At 34.3% G+C, this 15,707-nt stretch overlaps 1 protein-coding gene across 1 annotated transcript; it reads left to right on the top strand.

Moving 5' to 3' along the window:
* The first annotated feature begins 7,512 nt into the window (after window positions 1–7,512).
* On the top strand, window positions 7,513–13,788 carry LOC127946902 (uncharacterized). Its single transcript, XM_052543719.1, has 3 exons — window positions 7,513–7,987; window positions 10,017–10,140; window positions 13,689–13,788. The coding sequence occupies exons 1-3, from the start codon at window positions 7,567–7,569 to the stop codon at window positions 13,786–13,788; spliced, it is 645 nt and encodes a 214-aa protein (XP_052399679.1). The 5' UTR covers window positions 7,513–7,566.
* The last annotated feature ends 1,919 nt before the right edge of the window (window positions 13,789–15,707 follow it).

Here is a 15,707-nt window from a genome sequence, read left to right as displayed (position 1 = left end):
ATATGAAAGGCTTGGCAAGAGTGATCACTAGATATTATTAGTTCAAAGAATTTATTACTGAGATAGAAAGGAAGTGAACCTGAGTTGAGTTAACAGGTAATCTTTTAGCATTTAAAGATTGAAAATACTTTTACATTGTAAGGTTTCATTATTCATTAGCCAAAATACAGTAACAAACACATTGGGAGTATATTTCATTCAAAAAAACACATTAGCGCTTTATCAGATAATGTCAGACTCTGAATCTTAAATCAGTTACTTATTTTTATTTATGTGTTCTTAGATTATAACTCGATGGGCTGATTTAACAAGAATCTTTGCTGTGAAAACTTGTCATATAGTACAGTAAAGTAGATCACAAGAGTGTGATGTAATATGTTTCCCCCCCACAACAATTCATGTGTGTTTTACTGTAAATGAGTGAATTCAGCTATTTACTAGTTATATTGCTGTTATATATTGACATCCTTTTGTGACTTATTTTTGTAATTTTTCCTCTTGCATTATTCATTTCCATAAAAAGCATCTCAGTTCACTGAAAGAGGAAGTGTGCAGCAATGCCTGAGTTACTGGAAACAAGGCCTTTGATGGCAATGCATAGTTGGATAGTTGCTGCTCAGGTTTCATACCCTTAGATCAATCTTTACAACCACAGATATGAAGTTTAAACAAGGTTACGTGCTGTCTGAGATTGAACCAACACTAAAGTTTCTAATTAGATCAAACTATTAATCATTCCATTAGAACCAAATGTTAGCATAATGATAAACTTAATCTCAACTTCCTTTTCAGAACTGGCCCCGCTGACTCGTCAGACCTGGGATCAGTACAGCATATTTGCATATAAATTCAAAAAGGAAACATGTCTTTTTCAGGATAATGCATTTTAAAGATAATTTAGTAAAATCCAAATAAGCTGTACAGACCTGTCTTTAAACAATATTTTTCATGTCTGTTGAATGACTCATAAACAGTTTTTGCACATGCGCCTGTGAAACAGTCTTTAGCAAGCTTATGGTTTACAGGCAGCAGGTGTTAAGGTCATAGTTGTAATAACTTAGGACATTGAACTGACCTTTTTTTACTAACTCTGAAGAAATATCTTGACTGATATTACTGCAACTTTTGATATTTTTATGGACTCGTTATTCCATTTCTTTTCGTCAAATGCTTGTTCCGTTTATATCTCAGTAGGTGAACTTCATATTTTACTGTAATACACATATTTACACATTTAAGATATATGTTGGAAATTAAAGCAGTAGAATGTGAAAGGACATTAACACACAAACACATACAGGTGCATCTAAATAAGAATGTCATGAAAAAGATTATTTATTTCAGTAATTCAACTCAAATTGTGAAACTTGTGTATTAAATAAATTCAGTGCACATAGACTGAAGTAGTTTAAGTCTTTGTTTTTTTTTAAACTGTGATGATTTTGGCTAACATTTAACAAAAACCCACCAATTCACTATCTCAGCAAATTAGAGTATGGTGACATGCCAATCAGCTAATCAACTCAAAACACCTGCAAAGGTTTCCTGAGCCTTCAAAATTGTCTCTGAGTTTGGTTCTCTATGCTACACCATCACGAGGAAGACTACTGATCTGACAGTTGTCCAGAAGACGATCTTTGACTCCCTTCACAAGGAGCGCAAGTCACGAACATTCATTGCCAAAGAAGCTGGCTGTTCACAGAGTGCTGTATCCAAGCATGTTAACAGAAAATTGAGTGAAAGGAAAAAGTGTGGATGAAAAAGATGCACAAGATGCTCAACCAACTGATTCAAGAATTTGAGTGAACTTCACAATCAGTGGACTGAGGCTGGGGTCAAGGCATCAAGAGCCACCACCACAGATGTGTCAAGGAACCACAGACATTGTCTGAGTCCTCTTACCTGGGCTAAGAAGAAGAAGAAATGAACTGTTGCCATTGGTCCAAAGTCTTCTTTTCAGATGAGAGCAAGTTTTGTATTTCATTTGGAAACCGAGGTCCTAGAGTCTGGAGGAAGTGTGGAGAAGCTCATAGCCCAAGTTTATTGAAGTCCAGTGCTAAGTTTCCACAGTCTGTGATGATTTGGGCAGCAATGTCTTCTGATGGTGTTGATCCATTGTGTTTTCTGAAAACCAAAGTCAATCCACCTGTTTACAAATAAATCTTGGAGCACTTCATGCTTCCATCTGCTGACCAGCTTTTTGAAGATGCTGATTTCATTTTCCAGCAGGATTTGGCACCTGCCCACACTGCTCAAATACCAAAAGTTGGTTAAATGACCATTGTGTTAGTGTGCTTGACTGGCCAGTAAACTCACCAGACCTGAACCCCAGAGAGAATCTATGGGCTATTGTCAAGAGGAAGATGAGAAACAAGAGACCAAACAATGCAGATGAGCTGAAGGCCTCTGTCAAAGAAACCTGGGCTTCCAGACCACCTCAGCAGTGCCACAAACTGATCACCTCCGTGTCAGGCTGAATTGAGGCAGTAATTAAAGCAGAAGGAGCCCCTACCAAGTATTGAGTACATGTACAGTAAATGAACATACTTTCCAGAAGGCCAATAATTCACTAAAAAAATTTTTTTTTATGGGTCTTATGAAGTATTCTAATTTGTTGAGATCGTGAATTGGTGGGTTTTTGTTAAATGTGAGCCAAAATCATTACAATAAAAAGAACCAAATTATTAATCTACTTAAGTCTGTGTGTATTGAATTTATTTAATACATGAGTTTCACAATTTGAGTTACTGAATTACTGAAATAAATGAACTTTTCCACGACATTCTAATTTATTAAGATGCACCTCTACACATAAACATCAATTAAATTTTATACAAGTAATTTTTTGCGCTTTGTAGTCATACTTTTTTTTTAATGAAGTCTCTTCGGTAAGGCTGCATTCATTTAAATACAGTAAAACAATAAAATTTGTTTTCACATTTCAGTTATATTTTTAAAATATATTTTATTCCTGTGATACAAAGCTGGATGTTCAACATCATTACTCCAGTCTTCAGTGTCACATGATCCTTCAGAAATAATCATAATATGCTGATTTAATGATTCACAAGAAACATTTCAGATTGTTATCAATGTTGCAAACAGTGGCAGCTGCTTAATGTTTCTCTGGAATATGGCACGTGTTTACAGGATTCTTTGATGACTAGAAAGTAAAAAAAACAGCATTTCTTTGAAATAAAAATATAGGCCTTTACTGTCAGTTTTGATCAGTTTAATGCCTCCTTTCTAAATCTCATATATATACAGTATACAGTAAACACACACACACACACACACACAAAAGTTTGGCCATAAAAACATAAAGTATACATTAATAAAGTGTTTGCTAAGAAGTTAAAGTTTAATTTAATATTTAATAGGAATCTTAATAAAAGAATCTATTCAAGCACTGATTATAAGTGGGGACTTTTAAGTAAATGTTTCATTGTACTTCAGACTGGTAATAATGTAATGCTAACAAAAGGTAAAATAGTGGAAACTTCCTGATGCTGTAATAAAGGAGGTAAATTTACTGAGAATCAAAGATTTGTCTATGACTCCTTGATTCTGATTATGTGGAATTGATAAGTGAGGGTTGGGTCGGTCACGTATGCATCTGAGAACATTATCCAACTGATTCACGTTCCACTGCAGTGGGAAGATCAGTGCTCATTATGACTATGAGAAATATTATTTTATTACTTGCTTGCTTAGTTTTTCACAAATTAGTGTCTAAGCAACTGTAAATATTTATGAAATTGCTATGTCTGGGCACAGCTATTGTTCCAGCCACCAAAGACAGATTCGTAAATAACCTGCCTGATTCATCTCAACTACTATATGTACCCATAAATACACATAAACTAGACGAAATGACTGGCACTATTTTCCCTAATACATTAGAAGCTGTTGCCCCCATAAAATTTAAAAAGGTTAGAGAACTTGGAAGTTTTTAGAATTGCATGAAAAAATAGTATGTCCAGCTATAGACAGGCTCTATAAACTGCCAGGGCCGAGCATATCCACAAACTCATTGAAAATAACCAAAACAATCCAAGGTTTTTATTTAGCACAGTGGCTAAATTAAAAAAAAAAATTCCAGATGTCAACTGATTCAAATATTCCACCAAAGTTTAATAGTACATAGTAATGACTTTATGAATTTCTTCACTGATAAAATAGATAACATCAGAAATACAATAATAAATGTAGATTCCACAGCGTCTAATACTAGTTTCATCCATGGCACCCAAAGATAAACTGCAGCGCTTTACAAACCGAAGGACAGGAAAAGCTGAAAAAACGTATCACTGTATCTAAACCAACAACATGTTTATTGCATCCTGTACCCACTAAATCCTGAAAGAGCTGTTACCTGTAGCCGAAGAACCTCTTCTCAATATCATTAACTCGTCGTTATCTTTAGGTTACGTCCCAAAACCATTCAAGCTGGCGGTTATTAAGCCTCTTATTAAGAAACCACAACTATAGTGAACTGACAAATTATAGGCCTATTTTAAATCTTCCATTTATGTCAACATTTTTTGAAAAGTTATGTCTGCTCAATTGAGCACCTTCCTGCACAAAATCTGTATGAATAATTTCAGTCAGGTTTCAGGCCCCACCATAGCACAGAAACTGTTCTTGTTAAAATTACAAATGACCTGCTTCTTGCATCAGATCAAGGCTGCATCTCATTGCTAGTTTTATTTGATCTTAGTGCTGCGTCCGATACCATAGATCATGACATACTCATAGATCGAGTACAAAACTATACAGGTATTCAAGGGCAGGCTCTAAGATGGTTTAGATACTCCCTGTCTGATCGCTACCATTTTGTTAACTTAAATGGGGAGTCATCTCATTTATCACCAGTAAAATATGGAGTGCCACAAGGATCTCTCCTAGGTCCTCTTCTATATTCAGTTAATACATGTTGCCCCTTGGTAATATTTTTAGAAAATATGGGATTAATTTCCACTGTTATGCTGATGATACTCAACTATATATTTCAATGAGACCAGATGAAACCTCTAAATTATTTAAGCTAACAGAGTGTGTTAAAAATGTAAAAGATTGGATGACAAATAATTTTCCCCTATTAAATTCAGATAAAATGGAGATATTATTTATTGGACCAAAAAACTACACATAATCTTGTAGATTACAGTTTGCAACTAGACGGATGTACTGTTACTTCCTCTACAGTCAAAAATCTAGGTGTTATATTAGACAACAAATTATCTTTTGAAAACAAAATTTCCCATGTTAAAAAAAAACAGCATTCTTCCATCTTAGAAACATTGCCAAGCTACGAAACATGTTATCTGTTTCTGATGCAGAAAAGCTAGTTCATGCATTTATGACCTCTAGACTGGACTATTGTAATGCACTTCTAGGTGGTTGTCCTGCTTCTTCAATAAACACGCTACAGGTAGTCCAAAATACAGTGGCTAGAGTCCTTGCCAGGTCAAGAAAATATGATCATATTACCCCAATTTTACAGTCTCTGCACTCGCTACCTATTACATTCTGTATTAGTTACAAAATATTATTACTTACCTACTGTATAAGGCCCTAATCCATCACGCTCCCTAAGGTCACAAAACGCTGGACTTTTGGTAGTTCCTAGGATAGCAAAATCCACTAAAGGAGGTAGAGCTTTCTCACATTTGGCTCCCAATCTTTAGAATAGCCTTCCTGATAGTGTTCGGGGTTCAGACACACACTCTCTGTTTAAATCCAGATTAAAAACGCATCTCTTTAGCCAAGCATTTAAATAATCCATCTCATAATTTGTGACTGCAATTGTATCTGATCAAATGTGCATTATTATTATTTAGCTTGGGTTAAACTAATTTATTTTACTTTGTTGGAACAGCAGCTACGCTAATTATGTCTCTTTTTGTTTCTCTGTTTTACATTTACACAAGCTCCAGTCTGGATCCAGAACACTTGAGAAGAGATGATGCTGACCCCTCAGAGGACCTCAGATGATGCTAACCCTGAAATAACATACAGAACTGATGAATATTGCTACTTACTATGCAATCACATGATAATTGTTTTTTTTTTTTCACACAAAAGAGTTCTAAATTCAAATACTTTCTTTACAACAAACAAAGAGATTGGAGTGAATCTGCATATTTAATATTTATTAGGGGCCTAGAAATGAAGGTGTGTAGGCGCTAACTGTATCCATTGGTCTTCTTTTTCTTCTTCCTCCTCTGTTCTCGAGTCTATGGCATCCCAAAGAGCCATTTTGAGGAAAGTTATTAAATTTGGCATACAGATAGAGGACAGTCTCTACATTAACTATAGCAAGTTTGGAGTCTCTAACTTTAACCCTCTAGCGCCACCAACAGCTCAAAGTTGCACTCCTGTTTATACTTACAACTTTTTGAAATGTAGAGCTAAAAAGGTCCTGATCACAAATGATAATTACAAAAATAATTAATTAATAAAAATAAAAATAAAAATAAACGCTTCATTTGAATATTTACTCTCCCTATCAAGTCCTATAAATAATATATTGGTGATTAAAAGTTTCAATAATGTCAAAGACAACTGATGTGGGCCAAACACAGATTAATTAAGATTAACGTCCATTTTACAAATTTAAGTTAACATAACAAAATTAAGAATCTTGAACATTTTAAGTTACGGTTATTTTCCCCCTTTTTGTGTCACTTGCTGCTGTTTGTTCTTGCGTATTGAATTAACACCAGATGTTCTCATCGGAGGAGGTCGCCACCGGCTCAGATGTGACAGAAACACATATTCACTTCATCATTTACGTGCTCAAAAACATAAGGATAATTTCAAACTGTAACTAATGCAGGGTAAATGGCAATGTATTTAGATCTCCAAACTGATCTTAATTTAGCTTGCATCACTTATTCTAATCATTTTGTTTTACAGATACTGTTTTCTAACCAATGAGCAGCTCAGATGAAGTTCATCTCAATATGTTGCCATATTATCTACACATTTGATGTTGTAGTTTAATCTTGTGCTTATTTAAACACTAACTAAGCCTACTAAAATATGTACAGTATGTTATTTTTATTATAAAAAAAAAGGGGCAACAGCTATTTACATGGTACTTAATGATAAATGATAGCTATCATATATATAAAAATTAACATTGGTTCACAGAGTTTTTCTGCAAACCTGGGGAAAATGAACAGAGAGACTGTTCCTGTGCTTCCCTCTACTGGTACATAATCTACTCTTTTGTTGTCAATGCATATATGCTTAGGATTATGAAAAAATCTAATGTCTACGAAATTACTTTAGCTTTTTTTTTTTCAGATCTGATGTGCTGTTTAAAAAAATAAAAGTACAAATTCAATCCTCAGATTTCATGTGCATTTATGTATTCCAGAACTAGCAACAGACAGATCAACCTAACATAGTCTGCTTAACACAAAGCTAATCCTATTACCGTCTGTAAGCAGTATTTTGTCTCTGTCCAGATTGTCCTGCTGTCCCAGACGCTTTGGGTGTCACACAAATACGTGCAGAAGATACAAGCATGATCATCAATTGGTTGTAAAAAAAAATATGCACTTTCCTCTCTTCGATGGAACTGTTCAGGACGTCTTAGTGGGAATCCTCAATGTGAAGATGTTTGGAAGTGGCACTAAAAAGTGGTTTATCAAGACGAATAAAAGACAGAGGACTAAAGGAAGAAAGCCTGTCAACAGGAAGAGAAAGAAATGGGTGGCTAAGGTCCTGAAGCAGCACAGGGAAATGATCCTGAAGGAACTTGAAGTCAACAAGGTGCTGCCGTACCTGGTGTACGACAAAGTGTTTTCTCTCGAGGAATACAAAGAGATACTGGGTCAAGAGTCCAGAGAGAAACGAGCCGAGCTCTTCCTGGATCAGCTGTCTCTGAAGAGCCCGTGTGCGTTCAACGCCTTCTGCTCCGTGCTGGAGGAAGTGTGTCCTCACCTGCTCACCTGCTTCCTGTTGGACTGTGAAGGTAAATCAGACTTCATCGGCTGTCTATTTAGATCAAAGCTGGTCGAACCTCATGAAACAGGTCCCATTTCACTCCAAACAAAACTCAATAATAACTCTAATAAAAATGCTACATAAGGAAAATGTTATATTTTAAAATATTTTATATATATTTTATATATATATATATATATATATATATATATATATATATATATATATATATATGAAGAGTTCAGATGCAAAAGCCTCTAAATGCCATCTGAAATTTTCATCTGAAATTAGGATTTTTATCAGGCTCCTATATCTATGTTCAGTTATTTCACTTTAATAGCCTGGAAAATGACCTGCACATTGCCATTAAAGTAAAATGACTCAACCTAAGCATAGGAGCTTGATAAAAATCCTAATTTAAGATGCAAATACAGTAAAAGCAAATGTGAGAAGACAGTAAGCAAAATAATCATGTTATTTTGCACAAAAAAAAAAAAAAAACTAATCCATATATTTTATTTTTTGTTATTTGATTCATTTACTTTCATGATTTTTTCGCATTTTAGTAAAGAGTATATTGCGAGAAATGTGCTGAATGATTAACAAAATGTCATAAAATGAATGTTAATGCAAAAAAGCATTAATTAACGCTCCTAAATATAATGAAGGTTTCATTATCATTTACAAATGTATATTAATATACATACATACATATATACTGTATATATACATATATATATATATATTTGAACATGAACTGTGAGATCAATAAATCAATAAAAAACACTCCCAAATATAGGTTTAATTTTCATTTAAATAAATAAATAAACTAATATTTCTTATTATTGTCTTCAGATTTTTGGATAAATTATGAACTGAACATGAATTGTTAGATTCTCCAATGCACAAGCCAGTTTTTTACATGATGATAATGACAATATTAAGAGAAATGTGCCTAATAAAGATGAGAATAATACCCTCAAATATTATTAATAAAAAAAGCAATAAATAATACGCCTAAGTATATAGTTACATTTCTTTTTAATTAATTAATTACATTTTTCTGATTGATTTCTTCTGATTTTGAGGTGAAATGTGACCTATAATGACCTATAGTAGGATAATAACTAAAACATCATTATCATTTTATAATTTATTATTAAAAATATGAACATACTGATGTTGCAGTAGGATCCTGCATAAATGCAAAGCCTCAGTACCTTCACAAACACCTTTGCTAATAGCTGAGGTCTGTTATCTTAATCTAATCTTAAAGAGCAGTTAAAGCCCCAGCTGACTAGCAAGGAAGTATAGACACTAACCAGGCCTGTATGGCCCACAAACTCAGTTTAAGCCCGCATGTCCCACTAAGAGCTGGCAGAAAATAGCCATCTTAAATCCGCCCCTCTGAGGAGATTACCAGATAACCCGGGCGACAAACATTTATGGGCAAAACACAGCATATGGCCCCAAACATTAAACTCCTCGGCTAATTTAGCTTAATCTTGCAGTTTGATGTAGAAAGATCAACGTGAGGATGATAAACAGGCCAAGTTTATTTTTTTTTTGTATTATTTTTAAAGTGTTTCCGCTCATCTGCAATACATCTATAAGACGATTCCTATCAGATGTCAAATAGACGTTTATTAGATGACTTTGAGATGCTTATGATTCAGAATGCATGTAAAACTGACATCTTAGAGACGTCTATTTGATGTTTGTACACAGCAGATGCTTTCCAGATGAAGAGATCTTTAACAGACATCTTGCAGACGTACCTGTGGTATCTATGTTTGATGTCTTCTTCAAAAGACTGGATTATCCTTTGATTTGGAAGATGTTTTTTATACTGACCTGTATTAGTGCATTAAACTATTTAGTTTGATATAAATAACCATTTGCAGATAAAAGACACTGATCCGAAACACGTCCTTTCTTTCTGACTTGAATCATTCCAAAACTCTTCAAGTGATTCATTACTGAGTGCCAAATGAATCGTCATTACATTACTATTCAGACACTAAAGTCGAAGGTAACTTTGTGTTTCTCTGTCACAGATGGCTCAGCTGGAGGAAACAAGAAGCAAGGACAAACTAAACCAACGCACAGCCAAGAGAACACGCTGTCCATCGAACGAGACACCGTTCTACCTATGTACACAGACCCACTTTTTGACACGAGGTAAGATTACTCGCTGGAAACGAGAACAGGCAATGTAGGAGTAGTTTCTTGGCATCAACACATTTGGATAGACATAGGTGCCGAGGATGCTGCCGTTTGTCTCAGGCCTGAAGGAATGTCTGCATTTTTGTGCCCTTTCAGTGGCATTTCTTTATTTGTTTAACTGCAGATATTGTATATAAATGCATGCAGTTATTGGTATAATGCAATGTGTATCTGCCGCTGACAGCACCACAGGAAAAGAAATCGTATTTTACACAAGTTGTGAATGTCAGTTTGCAGTCTGAAGTGAGTTTTGATGGGATTAAAAGATGTCTTTAAAATGCATCTTTCTTTTGAGCTGCATGAAAAACACAAAACGAGCAGTGTTGTCAGACTTTATCAGGAACATCTACTGTACATATGAATGAGAATATATATCAGTAAGTACAAGTACAGACTGAAGGAACATCTAATTCGTTATGATATTTTATATTTGCATATATTTACATATTTATAAGGTAAAGTTATATAACCTTTGCAATGTTGTACATGCTGTGAGTGAGCCTCGGTTTACTTTTTTTACTCAAATAGATCTGTTTAAACAAAGTGAGCCTCAATCTGAGCAAACAATGTGCATAAGCGCCTGGGGATTGTCATGTTTTATGAAAATGTGTTTTCGAATAAAGAGTAACCACAGCTTTTAGCTAAACAAAGTCTTTTAGAAATGTTGGAGAATGATGCTAACAGGGCAGTTTGTTTGTTCGAGTAGCCAGCCGTTCTTTTTTTTCTTTTCTTTTTTTGTGGAAGTAGGACACATCCTGCCTCCAGCTCGGCTTCATGACATTTGAATACAAATGTAACTAGTGTGTGTATTTTGTTGTATTGTTTGCATTAAGTATATGTGTGTGTTTGTGTTGCTCATGGTGTGTGCTTATAAACAAATGTAAAATCTAAATTCAACAGCAAAGTTTTCAATTTTAAGTGGCTTACAGTAAAAAAGAACACAAGGGTGAATTACATGATGCACAATTGTTTTGTCATATATATATAGGGCAGCCATTTATGCTGCGGCGCCCAGGGAGCAGTTGGGGGTTCGTGGTATTGCCCGCCCGAGACTCGAACCCACAACCCTAGGGTTAGGAATCAAACTCTCTAACCACTAGGCCACTATTTCCCCAAGACAGACATACAGTAATACACAACGGCTTCAAAGAATTAGGTAAAGACGTGCACTTTGTAGATGCTTTGACCCAAGAGGTCTGTGTTGACTAAAGTTAATGCTACATTTCACTTCAGTCACTTTTTGAGGCTTTAAAAGCAGTTAAAACAAAATAGAGTGAAATATATGTTGAAAGAGGAGGATTTTGTTCATTTTATAGGCTAATGGGTGAGAAACTAACATTTTACAAATGCTCACACTCACTTTACAGATACTCTAATAAAAACTGTCTGCTTTCAGTTTCGATTTCATGCTACATTTCACTCCAAGGCTCTTTTTGAAGTGTTATATCTGCTTGAAGTAAAATAAAATGAAACTGAAGTGAAATATATTTGTTGAAAGTTTTGTAGTCTAATGGCTATAGTTGTACTTTTCTAAGAAACTCTTTATGTCTGTTTTGCGGATGCTTTGATCAAAACGTTCTGAAATATTTCATGCTACATTTCACTTCAAGCCTCTTTTTGAGCTACTGAGACCACCATTAACAATACAGATTAAAATATGCTTGTTGAAAGAGAAAGAATTTGCTTATTTAGGAGGCCAACGGCTAAATGAGCTATATAGCCCCTTTACGGAAATACATATGTTCACGCAGTGTTTTCATAATATCTATATGATGATGGTATTATATGTAACAACAATATATATATTAAGAATTTTTATATTTTCCATACTATAATTCACACTTTTTTTCATAATTTGGCTGCTCCTGCGACTTATAGACATGTGCGTACAGAAGCGGCCATGCATTATAATTTTTTTCATTTTTGTTTTCTCTTTATAATGACTTAATTGTCTCATTATCTCGACATAATGAAAGTCGTTTTCTCTTTATAACGACTTAATTTTCTCATCATCTCGACATAATGAAAGTCGTTTTCTCGTTATAACGACTAAATTTTCTCGTTATCTCGACATAAAGACGTTTTTTCGTTATAACGACTTAATTTTCTCGTTATCTTGACATAATCGTTTTCTCGTTATAACGACTTACTTTTCTCATTATCTCGACATAATGAAAGTCGTTTTCTCGTTATAACGACTTAATTTTCTCATTATCTTGACATAACAATCGTTTTCTCGTTATAACGACTTAATTTTCTCATTATCTCAACATAACAAAAGTCGTTTTCTCATTATAACGACTTAATTTTCTCGTTATCTCGACATAATGAAAGTTGTTTTCTTGTTATAACAACTTAATTTTCTCGTTATCTTGACATAACGAAAGTCGTTTTCTCATTGTAACGACTTAATTTTCTCGTTATCTTGACATAATGAAAGTCGTTTTCTCGTTATAACTATTTAATTTTCTTGTTATCTCGACGTAATGAAAGTCATTGACTTCCATGGTATGCAAAAAATTATGGAAGCCAATGACTGCAGCAACTGGTTGGTTGAAATGAACTATTCCTTTAAGTTTAAGTTTTCATTTAATATTTATATTATACAGTACTAAATTTTGGCTTCATTTCAATTAATAAAATATATTTTCAATTCTTTTATCTATATTTATTTATAACATTTAGTGTTATGTTTTACTTCAAGTCTCTTTCTGAGCTGTTAAAAATATATTATTGGTCAGAAAACAAATTTAGCTTGTTTCGTCGAATAACGAGCAAAAGTGTTTTACAACATGTAACCATTTTACGAACACTCACATGTATTTAGCTGATGCTGTGCTCAAATTGCTAAGCTTTTGGTTGCAAATGTAATGCTACATTTTGCTTGAGGCTGTTTTCCATTGCACGAAATGCAAGACTAAATAAAGGTTTGCTGAATGTGTCAGGTTTTGTTTGTTTAGCAGGCTTAAAGTCGAATATCTTATTTGGCGGCGTAAAATAATATACCATGAAATGTGCGCTTTTAGCATCTCCATTATTCTCTTGCAGAACAGCTCCTACATCCCAGCCGTGGAGAATTCACTTCATTACTGGTTAAAAATAACTTGAGCTGAAGTCCTAGTCTGTCAAGTTAGCAAAGAAAAGAGGAGGAGAGTGAGGAAGATTAAAGCGGATGACTCACCTCACAGCACACTGGGAAAAAGCACTGAAGTGTGACAACAAGTGTGTGTTTAAACAGAAAAAAGAGTGTATGTGTTAGTTTGTGCATGAATAAGTGAATGAAGTGTTGTTATTTAAATATGTTGCTGTGTTAGCACTGTTTGAGTTGAATGGGTGTGTGTATGTGTGTTGGGTCGGGCGAATCACGATGCACTCTTGTGTGAAGGACCGCATTCTTTTTTTATCTCATTTCTCTTCTTTGTTCACTTTTGTTCACCTCCTTGGTGAATGAGCTTTGAATCTCATAACCCATTCCTGGACCCACATTTTTCTGTTTGTGGAAGACCAAAGAAGAAGTGCTCTCCTAACTTGTCCTATTTCATGGACGCGCTCTCCACATCACATGGAGCTGCCGCCATGGGCTTGGGGAAGCAAGGTCCTTGAACAACTTTGGTGGGCGTCCTGAAATAGATCTGTGAATGTTTGAATTTGTGTCCTATATAGAAGGAATAAGACACCGTCCCACACAAAGGAGTGTTGTGAGAAGGCCTGCCTGATATATTGAATATTCATGATGCGTTTTGCCAGCCAATTTGCAATTAAGCGGCATTGTAAATGTTCCTAGATGTTTGTTAATGGCTGTTTATACAGTTTAAATGATTGTTCTAATTCTATGAGAACAGAGACTTCCACAACATAGCTATCCATCTTATTTTTCAACAAAAAAAAGACTACGCTATTTTCTGTGAATGTGCGAGTTTTCCGATTCATTAGCCACTATATGTAAACAACTACTAACTACTATGTAAATAACTACTATCTATCTATCCAATAAAAATGTAAATAATATTTTTGTAAAAGCAATTTAAACAAGTGGTGGATGCAATAATGGATGCTTAAGGTTAAAAAATGTTTACTTGTAAAGTTCTATTTACTTTCATTTTAAGTGAAATATTTTTAAAACAATTTTAAATAAAGCCATTTAGAAATGTGCTATAGTAATTTGTAGTTTATTAGTTATTAGCTTGTCTTCACTGTAGCTTATTTAACTTTTAAAGGAATTGTACATTCATAATTGAAAAAAAGCTTTGATTTGCCCTCATACCATTTCAAACCCATGACATTATGTCTTTAAGGGACTCAAGAATACAAATGTCCATGTTGTCCTTAATGAAAATTAATAATGACTGAAGATGTCAAGCCTTTAAAAGGATGCAAAACAGTAGTCCATATGCTTTTATAAATTCTTCTAAAGCCAACAATTAAACATTGATATCCATCTTATTTTTTGAAAGTTCATTCTGAAAGTAACTGAGACGTTAGAAAAACGTCTGCATTTACACTAGTTCGTTTTCGTTTTAAAATACCTAACTTTTGCTTCAGTTACTCTGCCGTCACTTTCTAAAACGCTGCAGACCCTTTTTTAGTTTGAAAACTCTGAGGTGTTTCAGCGTAAACTTTGCAAAACAGAGACTTTTGAAAATGATGGTGTGGCTGCCCACGTTCACTATGCACATCCTTGTCGACCATATAAACAATAACATCATGCTCATTGTTGTACCTGCATGAATGGTCATGTATGCATTTTCGGTTGTGTAGTGTGGATGGAGGAGACTGTTTCTGAAACGCAGTGAAAACGCCCATTGTGGACTGCATTTAAAATGAAAATGTAAATATAGCCTTAGTTTGCTGAGAGAAAGAAAGTGGCTTGTTTGAATAGTGATTGTGCGAATATGCTCTGGTATGTACAAACAAGGGAACACACAACTGAATCAAACATCTGGAAATAAAGCAAAACAACAGGGAACAAAGTAATTCCAAAAGATGCCACACTTGTTATTTACAGCAATAATCTGACATTAATTTGATCGCATTACACCATCCCTTGTGTGACATCATTAAAAACAATTATACTGTTGAACCAACATTCCTCACAAAAAGAAGTTTATTCAAGCGTGCTATTAGTATACTTCTTTTAAACTAAAAATAGGAAAGTATGTTTTTATTTTACTTCTCAAAAATATGATTAAAATTACATTTAAGTATACTTGACTTACACTTACAAAAAGTCTTAATATATTAGAACTATACCTAGAATCTGTTTTCATTATTATACAGTAGAGGGCGCTAGTACACATCTTCTGTACAGAATTTCCAAAAAAAAAAAACACACACACAAGTGAAGAAGAAAAAAAGAAACAAGATGTAACACGATCATCTGACATGAAACAGCATTAAAACTGTAACGTTATGGAAATTTCGACCGATAAAGATGTAATAATTACAGTCAAGCCTTGGGGTGTTGATCGACTCCATCTGTCTTGATTATCATTCCAATGATAATCGATGAATCTAATTCATAG

The sequence above is a fragment of the Carassius gibelio genome, chromosome A25, assembly GCF_023724105.1.
Source record: "Carassius gibelio isolate Cgi1373 ecotype wild population from Czech Republic chromosome A25, carGib1.2-hapl.c, whole genome shotgun sequence".
Lineage (NCBI taxonomy): Eukaryota > Metazoa > Chordata > Actinopteri > Cypriniformes > Cyprinidae > Carassius > Carassius gibelio.
The sequence above is the reverse complement of the archived record's forward strand: the minus strand, read 5'-3'. Positions and strand labels throughout refer to the sequence as shown.

What these genes read in the sequence shown, in the direction of transcription:
- LOC127946902 (XM_052543719.1), top strand. Translation starts at nt 7,567, where the DNA reads ATGCACTTTCCTCTCTTCGATGGAACTGTTCAGGACGTCTTAGTGGGA. An exon ending in CTTCCTGTTGGACTGTGAAG is followed by an intron (nt 7,988 to 10,016) that starts GTAAATCAGACT and finishes TCTCTGTCACAG; the next exon opens with ATGGCTCAGCTGGAGGAAAC. An exon ending in GACCCACTTTTTGACACGAG is followed by an intron (nt 10,141 to 13,688) that starts GTAAGATTACTC and finishes TGTTTGTGGAAG; the next exon opens with ACCAAAGAAGAAGTGCTCTC.